Here is a 19,412-nt window from a genome sequence, read left to right as displayed (position 1 = left end):
TTCAGGATCTTCATCCCCATGGTTACGGCATAATCATGATGTCACACAATCGACCGCACACGTCATGGTGAACGATGCACCAGCTGTTGGATTTGTAGGAAGAAGAATCCGAGGGGGGGGCGGGGGGTTCCTGTTCTCCATCTCAGCATCAGACAAAGCAGTGGTCACCGACCTGCGGAGCATGTTCTATAAGCTGCTTTCACTGCTCATAATCCGCCAGGGACCGTCACACGGGAGGGCTCACTTTCACTTTTCACTTTACCGCTTCAGGGCACCAACGGGGTGGATGATGTGTGGTTCGGAACGTAAGGCTTGATCCTGCAAACTGCAAAAGCCGTCCTCAGATGTTCACAACCATGATGCTTTGAAGTCAGTTTTTGCTTTATATGTTACGGTTTTCATCAGTCATTATGATGACTTTAATAAAGTCTGGGTATCGTATTTACGGTCAAGTAAAGGAATGTACCGCATCAATGGGTCTGATCATGGGTGGGGATCTCGAGCCCTGGAACTTCCTGCTGGTGTCCCAGACCAGATTTAACTCTGACAGTCACTGGGCATGCCCCCTTCCTCAAACACTGATGCTAAGCCACACATTAGACTCGACTGTCAGAACAGTTCCGATGCTAATTAAAGGTTCACAGCTGGGTTCCCACTGTTGATTAGACGTTCAGTAAATGTAGACGTGGATAGTTTCTCCATCATCAATCCTGCGAATATCTAGTACTCGGTCCAGGGTGTACATCATCATTTTTTACCTGAACCTAAATTGTACAGTAAAATAATACAGTAAAATGTGTATGTATGACACAGAGACAATGAAATAAATACATTTGACTTTCAACTACCGTTGCCAGATGAGGTCCTGCTGATAGCCGTCCATTTTGCTTTTTGAATCACATCCAGGCTTCAAGTCAAGGGACATCTGCTCGTCACTTTTCACACATTCGCTGCCAGATGCAATCTCTGCACTCGTCTGTCACGTCCTCCATCAATGTGACACATGCACATTCCACTCAAGCACAGTTGATTCATTTTGTGTCAAAGGCACATCTGGCAGGACATTGCCAAGTCAAAAGTCAAAAAGTACGAGGAGTGCGCAGACCTTCGCCAAGCGCCATGGTTTCCCCCATCATAAATATTATTTGGGATGTTACAGGGCTTGTATGACTTCAAGAATGCTAAGTGTTTGTATAAGGGCTTGCCTCTGAAAATGCAAAAAAAAATGTTAGCATTGTTAGAGGGTCAGCATGCTAATTATAAAAATTATAAAAAATAAACTAAAATGTTAGAATAATTATGTCAGCATGTTATTGTTAGCATGCTAACACCTACCACAACAGCGGTAAGTGCTTAAGTTCATATTAATTAAAATTGCAAAAATGCTACTATGCTCATATTAGCATGCTAACAATGCTAACGGTAGCATGCTAACACCTACCACAACAGCGGTAAGTGCTTAAGTTCATATTTATTAAAATTGCAAAAAATGCGACTATGCTCATATTAGCATGCTAACAATGCTAACGGTAGCATGCTAACACCTACCACAACAGCGGTAAGTGCTTAAGTTCATATTAATTAAAATTGCAAAAATGCTACTATGCTCATATTAGCATGCTAACAATGCTAACGGTAGCATGCTAACACCTACCACAACAGCGGTAAGTGCTTAAGTTCATATTAATTAAAATTGCAAAAATGCTACTATGCTCATATTAGCATGCTAACAATGCTAACGGTAGCATGCTAACACCTAGTATGACAGTGGTGTTTATATATGTGTCTGTATGCTAACATTAGCATGCTAACACCTAGCATGATAGCACAATTCGGGTTAGCTAAATGTCCCAAACAAGTGCTCCGACACAAATGCCAAAAATGCTCCTATCTCGGAATGTTAAACAATTCCTGGATCCAGTAGGTAATACGGTTCACCTCCAAAATGTAATGAGTTCCTCAATGTCACATTTCCGGCAATTCCTGAAAATATCATCTAAATTCATTCAGAACTTTTCAAGTTATTTTGAACACAGACAAACGGCGGCATTTAACCTCCGTGCTTTGCAATTCCGCCAGGTTGCTTTCATAGCATGCATGGTGCATGCATCCTTGCCATCGTGTGCTCTTCACCTCATGAGATTAACGCCCGGTTGCTTGGTGACGCCCCGGAAAAGAGCTATTTGCTGGGAGCCCTGGCTCTTGGGAACAATGTGTCGTTGAGAACAGCCGTTGTCCACGTCAGACACAACCAGCCCTGACCAATCACCACCTGTACACACACTCCGTTACCATGGGGATTCCAGAGGCACAAAAATAATATGAGTCACGCATTGGAAATGTTTTTTTCCCCTCATAGCAGATATGAAAGGGCAGTGCGGATGACAGAATCGTAAACAAAACAAGGTTAGAAAGGTTTACCGTAGGTTATGATCTTTCTTAAAATAGTTGGTTCCAGAAGGTCATTTCTATGTGCAGCATTTTACAATTATTTCTTGATTTATTATTTTTTTCCGCCCAAACATTCTCATCTCTCGCAGCCCCGGCATGGCTGAGGCAATGGTCCCATTTCTGGATTCAAAGCAGTCTCTACTCTAATTAACCCAGATGTTAGTATATTAATAATACGAAAGCAGGTCTAGACGGGAATTGGGCCACATTGAGAGGAGAGCCTGATTTCAGAAACACACTAAAGTGGGACACCCGCACTCCTCCTCCTTTGACTGGGGAATAAAACTGGTTTCTAAATGAAAATACCCCCAGGCCCGTTTTAATTGGTCGCCCCTCTCTTGAGGTCCCTCTGATGAGGAGCTGAGAATACTGATGACAGAAATGAGCGTATGGAGTCATATGGAATTTATTACTCTGCTTTGAGACGAGTAGGCAGTAAAAAAAAAAAAGTTGAAGACCGATATGTGGAGGCACAAAATGGCGTTAAATGGTAAAGTGGTGATCCAAGATGAGGCACGAATGCCCCACCAATTCGGAAAGACGGGTTGGAGATGGGTACCCATGGCGTAGACACCCTACAGCGCCCCCTGTCGTCTGGGAACATATGGGCTAACAGCGGGGACATGATGCACTACAAAAGATGTCTGATTCCACATGTCCCATTCCCGTGCGGCACGTACGTAACAAGCGTGTCAAGCGTAACCCAAGTGTGAGGACAGCATGACAGACAGCACAGAACACGCCACGCTGCAAAAGAGGATACAGATGGGAATGTCAAGGAGTTTTGCTTCTCCCTTGGTGTGATGCAACTAAACAGGAAGTAATGAAAGAAAGTCATGTTGTCGACTATCCTCACTAGGGTCGTGGGGTGCCATGTTCAAAGTGGCTCAAAACATGACATTTCATCCGTTTGACAGGGAATATTTAATACGCGTTTAAAATCGATTCATCCAAAGGAAGGAACCTTTTACAGTTGCTGGCACCGCAGTGGCACACTTTCCTCTGGACTGTCCTACTGGCCTGAACGGCGGCATCAGTTTGTGCGACATTCATCTGTCCATCTGATTGGTTCCTGTAGCCGCCTGAGTAGTCAAACGTGAGTTCCTCTTGGGCATCGATGTCCCGCCCAGCAAACAGCGCAAGTCTAGGTACCACAGAGTGCACTCGCACCGGCACCATGAACAGGTTGGGCGTACAGGAGTGGTTCAGAAAGCGACCGACGTTTCCCACACTGGTCGGGTCCACAAACGTCTCCGTGACGGAGCCTGTGCCCGCATGCTCCCGTACGGCGATGATGTAATTATTTTCCTCATGTCTCTGTGCAAGTTGCCTACGTCTGGCCTCCTCGAAACCGACGACTTCCCCTGCGTACTCGCACACGAACGTCCCGTGTGGGATCCGCTGAAGAGTGCGCACTCCCCACCCCCTCCTGCCGGTGCTGCAGACCTGCAAAGTCAGTCTCAGGCCTCTCTGCACCACGCGGTTCGTGCAAGTGTCACCGCAGGAACAAAGGGCGTTGCACTCAAACACTGGCACGCTGTGGTTGGCGTCCGGGACGTTCAAACTCAGCAACGTGCCATCGCTGGAGTAGGCTTCTCCGTGAGTCTGCAGGCAGGAACAGCTCCGGGTGAGGCACGAGTGGGAAAGACAGGAGCATCCAGGAAGTGTGACTTCACTCGGGTCGATACCACATCCTGGTCCTTCAACGTTGATTGGAGAGTACTGAAAAATGAGTTGGGTTAGGGTCTTGCAATGCGGTAAGTCCTACTGTTTGGTCCTGGATGGCGTTCACACTTAAAGAACCAAACTAGCACAGCAAACGGACTGGAGTCAAGTGAACACACCCTGAATGTTTGGAAACATTAGTATATATACAATATGCTAACTGGAATTTAAGTTTAAGGTGTTTTCCTGCACACTTGCATATGTCAGTTTTGACAATTTTTCAATTGTATTATTGTAAGAAAATCAATACTTCATTGATGAGCTTAAACAACTTGCTTTGACACATTTAGATACACCCAACCATTGCACGACGAGTTACACACGAATGAACGTACCAAAATGTGTTACTAATCAAAACAATCAAACAAGCTTCAGTTTAACTCTTGCATTACACGTCAACCGATAAACTACAACATATATGAATAATACCTTGAACTGGGGAAAGGTCTGTTTGGCTGAATGTGAAAAAAATGAAATGGAGACATCTTCGAGGCCGTTGCTCAAATCCACACTGCTACCGTCCCGCTCATCCATTACTAAAGTTTCTACTAGCATACTAAGCTTCCTGTATCCGGCAGTCAGAAGCCACTTCCGGTGCTCTCACGGTAGACGGTCTCCCTCTAGCGACCGCCTAGCTTCATTACAAGGTAAAACAACAAAAACAAAAACATTGTTTGCCATGACCACAGCAGAACATCTCTTGAACGGTAGAGATATTAGCACTTGTGTTAACCAATATTTGAATATTTTATGACAATTTCTAAATTTTGAACCCAAAACATGACATCCGTTTATTTTTCTGTACTCGAATCTCAATCGAAGGCTGCAATCAGTAATTGCCGGCATACACCAGCAGATGGCAGGCTTGTGCAGAGTAAAATAGGTTCCTATGCTGAACTCCACTTATACTGATACATTTGGAACAACGTCGTGGGAAAACAATCAATAAATACGTAAATGTTGAATATGTACTACTAATAAAGCCTGATTCAGCCTGATCTCTGATTCATTCACCCATTAACAGATGTGGCCCAAGGGTTATGTGCTTCTCCCAGAGGGTGTAATTTAGGCCTATTGACTGTAAATGATGTTATAAGTATGACTTTTGAGGATGCCTAACCTTTAACTGGTGTGGTGACACAATATGTAATTGATATGCAGTGCTTTATTCTCCAGTGGCTCTCCGCGTGGCAGATGGGGGGAGGTCACGCTGTCATTTGACATTTCCGACTGCACACTAGTGACCAAAGCTCTGCCTTCATGTCTTTCCTGAGGCAAAAATAAGGATGCCGGTCCTTAGTGATGTTGAATAGAAGAGAATAGTTTTGAAATTGCGACTCAGAGGATGAATGAAATACCATTCGTGTGATTTAGCAGGTGTTTGTAAAATATTTTAATCAATAAGGGTGACACATCTTGCCATGACAATGCCTCGCACAGACGCCATGTTTGTACGAAAATAACCTTTTATAATCCAGCACCGAGACAATGAAGTTACAATATTGGCTAAAAATAAAATCTATTTTCAGCTAAGTGACCGTTAGGAAGAAAATAAAACGAGCAAACTGCCTTTGATAACAACGGAACATGTGTGATCATAGAGGTATTTCAAATATTTTATATTATTATATAATATACATATAAAGTTCTACCTTCAATATTATTATTTTGTATATTGTATATGATGCCAATATTAATATCTGCCATACCTTTTAAAAGTTTTAATGCAGTCTTTCCCATACACTTTTGTCTGTGGCCCGTCACAAATACATTTGGACCGCCACAGATACAGTAGATTCGGTGCTTAAACTTGTTTTTAATGGTGGTAATTAGTATTAGTATATTAGTATTTATTGAACATATTATTATTATAAATATATAATTAATAATATAATATATATATATATATATATAAATAAATTATACAATAAATTTTAAGAAATTAAATTAGTAGAAAATTATATAAATTATATATATACATTATAATTTATATATATTATATAAATTATATATATTATATAAATTATATATATTATAATTTATATATATTATATAAATTAAATAAGTAAAAAAATATATAAATTATATATATATATATATTATAATTTATATATATTATATAAATTATATAAATTATATATATTATAATTTATATATATTATATAAATTATATATATATATAATTTATATAATTTTTTACTTATTTAATTTTTAAAATTTATTTTATAATTTATTTATATATATATTATATTATTAATTATATATTTATAATAATAATATGTTCAATAAATATTGTTTAAAATGTAATATTAAAGATATTTTGCAGTTGAGGGATGAAGCAGACACCAGGAGAGAGAGGGGGGGGCCTTTAACGAGACATTTTCCACATCCACACGAGGACGGAGGGATGGACGGAGGGATGAGGCATGAGCCCGACTTGCATCCAGCCTCCAAGTTAATGATCCAAAGGCATGATGAGGCATGTTCTCCAGGGAGATGATCAACAACAGTCCGGCGCTCCCTCTGCTCCAGCACTGATTGACTTGGCCTGGAATTGCCTGTGATCCCCCCCCCCCCCCCCCACCTCGTCAAGAAGCCAACAGCATGGCCCGGAGAACAAAGACTATTTCAAAGTTTCCTTCATTTGCATCTGTCACCCTGAATGCACGCAATCGTGACAAGTTAACCCCACATGTTCCCAACTCATCTTTTCTCACACGCCATGAAAAAGCGTCCAGCAGACGCTCGTATTCCTGGCGTTCGTTCGTAAACATCACCAAACGTGAATCATTTAGCGGGAGCGACATGAGCGACGCCAGCCCTGCTTACTTCCATTCTCCCTGCATGGTTGACTCCTGCTTGACTGGCGCTAGGCAACTGCAGAGATGTTGTGATTCGGTCACATGACCAGCTTGCAAACCAATTGAGTCGGGAGTCAAGTGGGTTCATCATCCTCCCGAGGCAATCAGCATATTAACTTGCTGGAAGTGTGAGACTGAATGCAAGTTGAATGTGGAAACAAACACATTCAACTTAGATCAGCACTTAGACAATGCGAGTCCAATGTTCACAGTGCACGCAATAATAATAATAATAATAATAATAATAATAATAATAATAATAATAATAATAATAATAATAATAATAATAATAATAATAATAATAATAATAGTAATAATAATAACAATAATAATAATAATAATAATAATAATAATAATAATAATAATATTATTATTATTATTATTCAGGATTGAAATGAAAGCAGGGGGATAAAGGAAGCCCAAAGTATAATAATAATAATAATAATAATAATAATAATAATAATAATAATAATAATAATAATAATAATAATAATAATAATAATAATAATAATAATAATAATAATAATAATAATAATAATAATAATAATAATAATAATAATAATAATAATAATAATAATAATAATAATAATGCATGTTCTCCCCGTGCATGCGTGGGTTTTCTCCGGGTACTCCGGCTTCCTCCCACATTCCAAAAACATGCTAGGTTAATTGGCCACTCCAAATTGTCCATAGGTATGAATGTGAGTGTGAATGGTTGTTTGTCTATATGTGCCCTGTGATTGGCTGGCGACCAGTCTAGGGTGTACCCTGCCTCTCGCCCGAAGACAGCTGGGATAGGCTCCAGCACCCCCCGCGACCCTCGTGAGGAAAAGCGGTAGAAAATGAATGAATGAATGAATAATAATAATAATAATAATAATAATAATAATAATAATAATAATAATTATAATAATAATAATAATAATAATAATAACTGATCGGTATCAGCCCGTATCAGTGATAAAGCACGATATCGATATGCTGCTGCAGCATCTGAAGCAATCATGTCTGCCGTGTAAGGGACTTCCTGTCTTTGTCAGAGTCAGCCTCAAAAAGTGTGCATTTGGGGGGGGGCACTTGTAGCAACTTTAGCGCAGGCTACACCGCAAAGTCGGTCAAACGGTCGTATTTAAGGAGCGACTTGGTACGACCCCCCCCCCACCGTGCCTGGAATGTACCACATTACCTTTGACTGTATACATCCAAAACAGGAAGCGCCTCGTCTTTAAAGATGGAAAGAGCTTGAAGCCAGCGTGTCGACAATGCGACTCAACGTGCGTTCACACTCGGTTTATGCTGCAGGCGAGGAGGAAAACTTTTTAATGAGGCCCTGAGAGGAAACAGCATAACAATCTGTTCCTCATAGATGATTAATATTACACCACTTCTATGTTTGGGCACGCCCCCTTCACTCAAATAGCCAATAATATCCCTGCGGTGGCGTTTAACATTGAAACGGTCACTGATGGTCTAGTGCAGTGATTCCCAAAGTGTGGGCTGTGGGCCACTGGTGGGCCGTGAGAGGTCATTAAAAATATGACTCATTTTTGCAAATATTATTAAAAAATATATTTTTATTGTAAAATATTTATTGTACGATTTTAAATATATATTTATAGGCCTAAGTAATAACCTATTAAGTGTTATTGACCGGTCACAATATTTTAGCTCTCTGGTCATCATGCCAGTCTTGAATGCAGTTATGAAAAGTATGAGCATTAATTCTGTCTTGAGTGTACACCACAGATTAAAAGTTTCAATCCTGAATCTTTATAATAATAATAATAATAATAATAATAATAATAATAATAATAATAATAATAATAATAATAATAATAATAATAATAATAATAATAATAATAATATAGTTTGGGCTTCCTTTATCCCCCTGCAGTCATTTCAATCCTGAATATTTATAATAATAATAACAATATTATTATTATTATTATTATTATTATTATTATTATTATTCAGGATTGAAATGAAAGCAGGGGGATAAAGGAAGCCCAAACTATAATAATAATAATAATAATAATAATAATAATAATAATAATAATAATAATAATAATAATAATAATAATAATAATAATAATAATAATAATATAGTTTGGGCTTCCTTTATCCCCCTGCAGTCATTTCAATCCTGAATATTTATAATAATAATAACAATATTATTATTATTATTATTATTATTATTATAGTTTGGGCTTCCTTTATCCCCCTGCTTTCATTTCAATCCTGAATAATAATAATAATAATTATAATAATAATAACAATAATAATATTATTATTATTACATAATATTATTATATAATATTGCTATTAATAATAATTAGCTTATCATTATATTATTATTATTATTATTATTATTATTATTATTATTATTATTATTATTATTATTATTATTATTATTATTATTATTATTATTATTATTATTATAGTTAAGTGCTCTGAGAACGCAGCATTTCATCTATGTACTGTTTATAGGACAGTACATAAGGTGGGCCACGGACATTTTTTTAGATTTTCAAGTAGGCCCTGAGTTGGTTTGGGAACCCCTGGTCTAGTGGTTGACTCCACTGACTTGTGTGCAGGCAATGTGGGTTCACACACTTGGTGACTTGGCGACAGTGTGACTACGGGTATGAACGGTTGACCAAAACCACGCCAGCTAACCCATTCAACGAAAATAAATACTGCAGAAGCCATAGCAAGTTTGAGAAAGCTCCACAGACACGAGGCGATTGTAAACAAGATCTTTCAAATCATTGCGTTTTGTCTTCATTCATATTTTACACACACCTCGACCTTTTGAGATGTTTTTTTTTCTTCATGCCTCATTCTTCCCTCCTCTGTATGCAAAGGTCGCTCTTTCTAGCATTCTGAGGCCTACGTCTATCCTGGACCTGGGTTTTAAAGCTCACATCCAATTTCATCACCTGAGAAGAATCCATTTCTACAGCCTGGAAACTGTACGCTAAGGTGGTCCTCGGTCTGAAAATTAGTTCTGTTAGTGTCAAAATAGTGTCCAAATGATGTGTATTGTTAGCTAGCTCTTATTAACTCATTTTATTGTATTAAAATGCACAGAAAAGGGAAGTAAATATGTGTTCATGTTTCACATAAGGATTGTGAATGATGGGGAAAATTCCCCAAAAAGCGCAGTTGCCCTTTAAGTCCCGTCCCGTCCATCCACCGTTTATGAACTTCTATTCCACACGAGCAGAGGAGCAGACCAACATTCCTGCGCTCTTTTAATAAAAACCTGCAAGTCACGAAACACCCCCAATCTCCCCAGCTCCAATATAAGACGACAGATCAGACCGGACCCGAGTCCAAGGTCACACGACCCAGAGCGTCAAGGTCACTCGCTTGCCTCATCCATATGGATGATCAACACTCCATCTGCCAGCAAGCTGAATGCAAGATTCCCAAGATTCCTTTTCCTCTCGTTTGCTGCCTCAAAGGCCAACGCTGGTTGACCTTAAATGACATCGCTTTCACTTCTTGGTTGTAGGGTTTGGATCTAATCGCGATGATCTCATTGTTATAGAGCAGACATGCTAATTAGCATTATTTACATATATAGTTTTATGTATTATTTACATTATACAGTGTTTGTTCGACCATCATAACAGGCAAAAGAGGAAGAAATACAACATATGACATCACAATCTGGCTTTTCAGCTAACTGTCAAAGCTAAACAATGTAAAATCTTTAGCTAAAAATGCTGTGCTTACCATCTTTTGAAGGATTCTTGCATTGAATAATTTAACATTTGTGACAGGGGAAGAGGTCAAAACAAACAAAAAAAAATCCAAATAATAGCAACGACCTGCCTCGTATGCCGACTTGGACCCAAAATACTCACTGACAACGCAGAGGCAGACGGACTCAGATCGATAGTTTTTGTGAAAATGCCAGACAAAAGGGTAACATGGTGTATTCCAAAGGTCAAATACCCAGAAAAACCAACCATCTTAGATTATCAGGAAAAAGTCAAAAGTCGGGAAGGTGGGATACAAAGTAAACATGACCTAGCTTGATGCTAGAAATACAAGCCAACACATGGGATTAGCATGATATGATATGAGGTGGTTGAACAGCTCAGCATATGATTGACAGCGTGTTCTTACGTGTTGGGACACGGTTAGTTCACGGGTCTCAAACTCAAGGGTTGCCAAAGTAGCCATAGATGCTCTGTGCTGTTGTGGCGTGCCGCCCCTTTAAGGGGCAGGGACTAGGAAAGGGTGCATTAATAATAAATTAATAAAATATAAATATAAATATAAATATAAATATAAATATAAATATAAATATAAATATAAATATAAATATAAATATAAATATAAATATAAATATAAATATAAATTATTATATTATATTATATTATATTATATTATTATTTTATTATATAAATACATATAAATATAATATCTATTATATGTTATAATATAATATATGTTTTGGTGTAAATGGCAAAATTTCAAAGTGAAAGTGAAAGTGAAAGTGAAATGTAAATGTAAATGTAAATACAAATATAAATTATTATATTATATTATATTATATTATTATTTTATTATATAAATAAATATAAATATAATATCTATTATATGTTATAATATAATATATGTTTTGGTGCAAATGGCTAAATTTCAAAGTGAAAGTGAAATTTATTTATAAATGTAAATGTAAATGTAAATGTAAATGTAAATACAAATATAAATTATTATATTATATTATATTATATTATTATATAAATAAATACAAATATAATATCTATTATATAATATATGTTTTGGTGTAAATGGCTAAATTTCAAAGTGAAAGTGAAAGTGAAAGTGAAAGTGAAAGTGAAAGTGAAAGTGAAAGTGAAATGTAAATGTAAATGTAAATGTAAATGTAAATGTAAATGTAAATGTAAATGTAAATGTAAATGTAAATATAGATTATTATATTATATTATTATTTTATTATATAAATAAATATAAATATAATATCTATTATATGTTATAATATATGTTTTGGTGTAAATGGCTAAATTTCAAAGTGAAAGTGAAATTTATTTATAATTTATTTATAAATATAAATATAAATATAAATATAAATATTATATTATATTATATTATATTATATTATATTATATTATATTATATTATATTATATTATATTATATTATATTATATTATATTATATTATATTATATTATATTATATTATATTATATTATATTATATTATATGTTATAATATATGTTTTGGTGTAAATGGCTAAATTTCAAAGTGAAAGTGAAATGTATCTTTTCACAAAAGCTGGTTTTAGCAAGCAAAAACGCACAGCAATTGCCAATTTTCTTCACTTTTGTGTTTTTTGATGCCGCACCATCCTACAAGCATATGTTTTTTTTTTACTGTACTATGTAACAATTACGCAAATATGTTAGATATCTTCAGTTTGTTCTGTAAAAAAAAAAGATAATGAGCAGTCTACAGTTTATACGGTCCTCAGAGAGCAACGTGGCCAATTTGTCACCCCGGTCTTTGTCAGGACCACCTGTGTCGTGTTCCAAAAAACAAGTTAACTATGAAACGCTGCTTTAAAAATAATGCAGCCTGAACAATTGAAAATAACGCCTGCTCACGTGATCTTTTTTTGCAGGATGGCTGAGCTACAGGAGAGATTTCATGCTGTCAGCCAGGCTGCTGCTTAGTAGACGGACTCTTATGTTGGATCCCTCATGAGGTCTCGCTTTAAGCTCCATCTGCCTGCAAGTGCCAGTCGAGAGAATGGGGGAGGAACATATAAACAATCCTCTTTTTCAAAATGTCGCCCTAATGTGTTTAAAAGCGCTTTATTATGCTCCGCTGACTGAAGACCAGCAGGTGGAATCACCCCTTTTGTGATGCATTTACTGCTTAATGGCAGCGGGATTGCGACTCTCATGTAATATAATATGCAACGTCACACGGCGTTGGCCTCCCTGTTATGTCTGAGCAGATACTTTGAATTCTTTTATTATGGATTATTAAAGATAAGATTTTATTTAGGCACACGGGATGAATGATGTTGGCAACTGAACATATAAACAATCACAATCACAAGTGAGTATTTCCTAATATATGAAACATATTGCTTGTAAAGCATACTATATATGTTTAAATGAATACAACACTGTAGTGTGTTAGCGCACAGTATTATCCCACATGATAGCGTACTGATCAGATTATATGGATTAGGGACATTTTAGCATGACATTTGGCCACAAAAAGGGGTTTATCCTCACTAAAATGTGATTTTAATATGTGTTTAACAAGCACTGGAATCCAAACATATAATTCTGTATGAAAGGCCAAAATGATGAAATAAATCCAAATGAGATAAAAAGTCAAAATGATGGAAGGCGGAGACACATGAACAGTTTGTATCTCATCATTTCCACTTTTTGTCTCGTAATTATGACAGTTTCTCATAATTTAAACTTTCCTATCTCATGATTCTGATTTTTTTATGACATAATTTAACTTCAAATCTCGTAATTTTGACGTTTATCTCGTAATTACTTCTTATAACAACATTTTGTCTCATAATTATGGCATTCCTTTTTATATCATATGTAAGACTTTTACTGGATGCTGGTGGCGCAACATCTTGGATTCCGCAACCCCGTCCTCGACCACTTTCGACTACTTTGTTAAAATAATGAACATAATGATAATAATAATAATAAATAAAAAATAAAAATAAAAATAAAAATAAAAATAAAAATAAAAATAAAAATAAAAATAAAAATAAAAATAAAAATAAAAATAAAAATAAAAATAAAAATAAAAATAAAAATAATGACAAAAATCTTTTATTTATTAATATTGAGTCCTACTTTGTGGAAATTCACTAACTGTTAAACGAGGGATGACTGTAGTTATAATCCTACTAGTAGTAATATCCTTGTCTATAAAGTTCACCTATGGGAACCAGAAAATCAATAACATGATGTCAGCTGGTCCTTTTGTGGCAGGGCTGAAGTGCAGTGGAAATTTTTGGGATGAAGTTCATTTTGAATTCATTTTGAATGAGTATTACCCTGTGCAGTCTTCTACATAAGAGGTTGAGATATAACATACAAAAACAAGCCATCCGCTGATAAATCAACGCACGGGAACGTCATGATCCCGCTCAGCCTCTCGTGTGAAGAGCTGACCTCTCTTTGGAGCCAATAGATGGACAGTGTCCCGTAGACGGCATATGTTTGGTTGCCAGGCAGACGTTGTTAATATTTAAGGATGGCATTCTTGTACATGTTGTGGTGTAAATTCACTTCTCCGGCGGTGCGAATGCCGCGTGCTCTCTGGAGATAAGTGAGGTCTTCTCTGGAGGCGGACGGCTCCTCTGTTATTGTCGCACACGGCCGACAGGCTACAGAGAAACCCTCTTTCGGTGTGTTTGCTTATGCATATTCCACAGACGCTGTTCTCATCCAGACAGAGAAATGTACTCCTTGCCATCTTTGGAGTACATTCTATCCACAGGTCTGATGCAGGCAGACGTTCTAATTACGTCTTATTGCAAGAAAGGTGACGCTATAATAAAACACCTCTCGTGTACGTGTGCTACATGGTAGAATGAATCAACTTGAGATGAGGGGATGTGACAGTAACGAGACTAAAAAAAGAACAATCTAGCTGTATAAGTGTAAAAGCACAGGATGTGTAAAAAAAAAAAAAAAAACAGCCGGATCACGATGAGCCCCGATGTGTGGATCTCACCTCCCACCTGCTAAGTTATCAAGCCGTGCAAAGGTGTAACCCGCAAAATCGAACCACATGAACCGCATACCGGTAGATATTTGCACATTTTCCAGAAAATAAAGGAAATTCTTTGACACTTTGCACCGAGAAACGGAAGCATATGCTGTTGTTGATGTTATTATTACACCTACAGATTCAGTCTAACAGCTTCTCGTAAAGACCTTCTTGACCTTCTTCATCTTTTGTTTCTACCCTTTTACGTTCTTTAGTAAGCAGCAGTAGAACATGCAGTAAGTTTCATCAAAATATCAGTGCTCAATCAGTGGCTCTTTGAGGGGAGCTGGATCTTGGTGAGCCGTTCAAAGAGCCGTTCAAAAAACTGGCTCATTTTTATATTTATTTAGGTCAGGGGTGCTCATTAAGTCGATCGCGATCTACCGGTCGATCGCGGAGGTGGTACTGGTCGATCGCTGGTCGATCGCGGCGTGACATTAAAAAAATATCATCCTCGCATCAATGCCGTCACTTGATTGATATACAGGGCAGCCATTCAGATGACAACTGAATGTTGCCCTTCGGGCGACCAATCAAATCAAACGACGTCTCTAAGTGCAGCAGAACTTACGATGTCAGCCTATCATCCATCCCCGTTACTTGATTGACATACAGGACAACCAGTCAGATGACAACTGAATTTTGACCTTTAGGTCACCGCTCATGCGTAAACAACGATGCAAAGTGCTAAGCTAGTCGGCGAATTGCGTTAGATTTTAAAGCCCTCGCTAAAGTTTATGGTCACTAAAATGAGTGAAGGAGCTGGACCAAGTAAAAAGGCAAAAACATATCACTTCCATACGGAATGGGAGGTGGACTTTTTTTTCACAATGTCTTTTTCGAAGTGCGTTTGCCTCATATGCCATTCTACCATCGCAGTACCAAAGAAGGGAAATGTGGAGTAATGTGGAGGTAATTACAAAAAATGTTAATAGTTAATTATGTGTGTTTTGCAATATTGGCTCATTTGGTTATGTAAGGTACATCAACATACATTGTACGTACAAATAATCCTCAATACATTTGAAAATAAATAGATGTTTTGCATTTTTGTAGTGGGTAGATCATTTTGACTCGGTCATTTTAAAAGTAGCTCGCATGCTGAAAAAGTGTGAGCACCCCTGATTTAGGTTTTAAGAAGCCAGCCTGGCCTTAACTTGTTTTATCTTATTAATTAATTTAGATATCCCACCAATATGAGTTAGAATTATTGTGAAATACTGATTATAACCTTTTAAAGTCTGATCTGGATTCATTGTAAATATTCCATAGGGTGGTGTTACACCGTTACTGTTGCTCTCCAAGGCAAGGGGCGTTTATGTGTTTCTGTGTTTTTGGATTTTTTTTGTTTTTTTTTTTACTGGTGAACTCACGTGAATATATCTAATATCTAATAAGCAAAACGCCGCTGGGCTGCGCTCCTCCCCATGTAACTGGCGTTTGGGGGGGGTGGGAGGGAACGATTCGTAGCTGCGACTCGGTTCCCATCGTTCATGTTAATGAGCCGTTCAAAAGAACCGGTTTTTTTGTGAACGTCACAACACTAAAACGCATCACTTTCACTTTGACACAGTTTTAGCCATAATATCTAAACGAATACGCCACAACATAAATGGTTGTTTTATATGAAAATTATTGATTTACAACTTTCACATTTGAAATTTCCCTTCGATGCGGAACCTCCTGCACACTACACTCCACATGCTTTTTTACTTCCTGCTTGCTGTGGATCACTTACTACAGGGGTGCAAAACATCTATTTATTTTCAAATGTATTGAGGATTATTTGTACGTACAATGTATGTTGATGTACCTTACATAACCAAATGAGCCAATATTGCAAAACACACATAATTAACTATTAACATTTTTTGTAATTACCTGAGTTTACTTTGATGACTTGCACTGAATTGAACCAGCCAGGGATGCATAGTCCGGACAGTAGCTGCTGATAGCCAGCCTCAAGCACACTTCCAAATGTTTATCAGTCATGGATAATATCCGTATCATAATATCCGTATAATATTCCATATCCGTATGGAAGTGATATGTTTTTTGCCTTTTTACTTGGTCCAGTTTTTGCCTTTTTACTTGGTCCAGCTCCTTCACTCATTTTAGTGACCATAAACTTTAGCAAGGGCTTAAAATCTCGCAATTCGCCGACTAGCTTAGCACTTTGCATCGTTGTTTACGCATGAGCAGTGACCTAAAGGTCAAAATTCAGTTGTCATCTGACTGGTTGTCCTGTATGTCAATCAAGTAACGGGGATGGATGATAGGCTGACATCGTAAGTTCTGCTGCACTTAGAGACGTTGTTTGATTTGATTGGTCGCCCGAAGGGCAACATTCAGTTGTCATCTGAATGGCTGCCCTGTATATCAATCAAGTGACGGCATTGATGCTGGGATGACATTTTTTTAATGTCACGCCGCGATCGACCAGCGATCGACCAGTACCACCTCCGCGATCGACCGGTAGCTCGCGATCGACTTAATGAGCACCCCTGACTTACTACATGGGAGGATGCAGCTAGACATGATCTCTGCTATTGTGTAGTTTCATCATCACCTCACATGTAAAAGACATAGAATCAAGCGTTCGGGTTGAAAAAAAAAACATATAAATATGTCTTGGTAGTGAATGAGTTAATACAAAAATCTGGAAAAAGGAAGTGATTGGCTCAGTTATGATAAAAAAATGCCACTATTTTTCACTTACTGAGAATGGCGGTGAGCTCCATCTGCTCCTGGCCTCTCGTAGCATCTCTTGGTGGGAGTCCGGCTGACTGTCACTTGTCCCGACAGTCTGACCTCCAGGAGGCTCCACGGCCAAATGTCACGTCACGTCAGGCTCCCGTGGCAACCCGGTCAGTCACTTTCACACCGCGTCACCACTAGCACCTTTCTGGCACGTTTCACCTGGAAGACAAACCGCACAGGCACGTATGCGTAATCATTTCATTTCACCGTAAAAAAGTAGCCATTTGATCTCAGCAGATCTCAACAGGAGACCAGTTTTTGTACAATGCGTAGTGTTTTGACGAGGACTGGTAATCGATAGCAGTATTTGATACCCTGAATGCAGAGCGGCTGTTATTTTAAGCAAGACGTTATCAGCACATTCAGCTGTTCAAACATACAAAGACCCTAAAAATAGAACCCAGCCGCAGCAAAGTCTGCTCACAAGGCCTAGATACACCAGACTTTAAAGTTGATGGCGTGATCAGAAGCCCGCACGGAGACTCCCGATAGTTAATATCCGATGCCTCTCATTGGCTGCAAGACAGGCAGGAAAACTGCCGTTTGCATCTACTGCAGGGGTCAGCAACCCGCGGCTCCAGAGCCGCATGTGGCTCTCCAGCCTCTTTGTTGCGGCTCCCTTTGCAATGCTTGAATATTTTTTAGCACCCGTGTGGTGAAAATGCACGTCTTTGTTATGAGTTTACAAAAATCCAACTTTGTGTGAGACCATGAATGCATCCTGACTGAGTTCTGACTGGTGACTGAATGAGCAGACAGTATGCTATCCAGTTCTCTCTGACAGGTTAACATGAAGGGAAATGAGTAATACTTTGAGTTATTTGAGTTATTAATTATTATTAATGAGTTATTTGACGATTCTAAAAAATAAATTAGAGCTCATTTAAAAACAAAAGTTTATCTCCAGTACTAGCAAGAGTACTCCAACTCGTCTTTACAACGACGTTACATACAACGTTTTGCGGCTCCAGGCTATTGTTCTTTAGTGGGCAAGTGGGTGAAATGGCTCTTTTCATAGTAAAGGTTGCCGACCCCTGATCTACTGAATAACCGCGGCGTAAATGGGGCACTGCAGCAGCACGCCGCCAAGGTTAAAGAGTGCACGTGTAAGCCGTCACGGTATATGAGTGAGACGCAAAGAGGTGTGTACATAAAAGCCCTCCGACCGAGGGTTGACGTTCTCGCTCGGCTCCTCATCTCGGCCTCTCGTGGGACTGTTTCACCATGAAAGTAACTCCAACTAAGAAAATGTAAGTGTCCCATTTTTCGGTCCTTTATTTTTTATGTACCGTTTGCACAAGTTAAGTACACAAGTTAAGTACACAAGTTAAGTACACAAGTTCAGTACATTCTTGAGAGTAGAAGTTTAGACGTTTTTAGGATTCATCATAAAATATATTTATTTTCATAAATTCATATATGATTCATTAGAATCATATACAGAAGATCCGCACTATTAATGTTACTTATGTTCCAAGAACGTAAAAACATAAATATTTTCACAACTTTAAACCCCTGTCGTCACTTCCTGTCCTCCACACAACCCATTTATTGTAACACACACAGGCATAAGTTTTATTTATTTCTTAAATGGCTGCTACATTGGGTTATACCAGGGGTGGGCAAACTACGGCCCGGGGGCCACATCCGGCCCGCCAAGTATTTGAATACGGCCCGCCGGTTCTTTCCAAAATATTTCATTTAAACTCAACGTACAACCTGGCATCATGGCTTGAGACAACCTTTTGATGGTTGAAGTAGCTGTTTTATCAATTTCGTTATTTGATGTGGTCTGATGTTTACAAAATGCTCCTGA

At 37.9% G+C, this 19,412-nt stretch overlaps 2 protein-coding genes across 5 annotated transcripts in view; both read right to left on the bottom strand.

The window, feature by feature from the left end:
- itpr1b (inositol 1,4,5-trisphosphate receptor, type 1b) overlaps window positions 1-19,412 on the bottom strand; it is a 124,681-nt gene that overhangs the window by 75,677 nt on the left and 29,592 nt on the right. For all 4 annotated transcript variants that reach the window (XM_058051928.1, XM_058052183.1, XM_058052012.1 and 1 more), the window contains exons 5-6: window positions 17,556-17,755; window positions 12,679-12,802 (exon numbers count right to left, since the gene is read on the bottom strand). The gene's annotated coding sequence lies outside the window, so the exon portion shown is untranslated. The remainder of the gene's footprint in view (window positions 1-12,678; window positions 12,803-17,555; window positions 17,756-19,412) is intronic.
- setmar (SET domain and mariner transposase fusion gene) lies at window positions 2,839-4,742 on the bottom strand. The gene is made up of 2 exons (XM_058056303.1): window positions 4,606-4,742; window positions 2,839-4,173 (listed from the first exon to the last, which is right to left on the bottom strand). Exons 1-2 carry the CDS (start codon window positions 4,729-4,731, stop codon window positions 3,376-3,378), a joined length of 924 nt encoding a protein of 307 aa, XP_057912286.1. The 5' UTR covers window positions 4,732-4,742; the 3' UTR covers window positions 2,839-3,375.

The sequence above is a fragment of the Doryrhamphus excisus genome, chromosome 1, assembly GCF_030265055.1.
Source record: "Doryrhamphus excisus isolate RoL2022-K1 chromosome 1, RoL_Dexc_1.0, whole genome shotgun sequence".
NCBI lineage: Eukaryota > Metazoa > Chordata > Actinopteri > Syngnathiformes > Syngnathidae > Doryrhamphus > Doryrhamphus excisus.
Note: the sequence above shows the minus strand (reverse complement) of the source record. Positions and strands in the feature narration are given on the sequence as shown.

Bases quoted from the DNA above. Each gene is read 5' to 3' on its own strand.
- setmar (XM_058056303.1), bottom strand. From the start codon at position 4,731: ATGCTAGTAGAAACTTTAGTAATGGATGAGCGGGACGGTAGCAGTGTG. The intron at 4,174-4,605 runs GTATTATTCATA...CTCATTTTTCAG, and splicing joins AGACCTTTCCCCAGTTCAAG to TACTCTCCAATCAACGTTGA.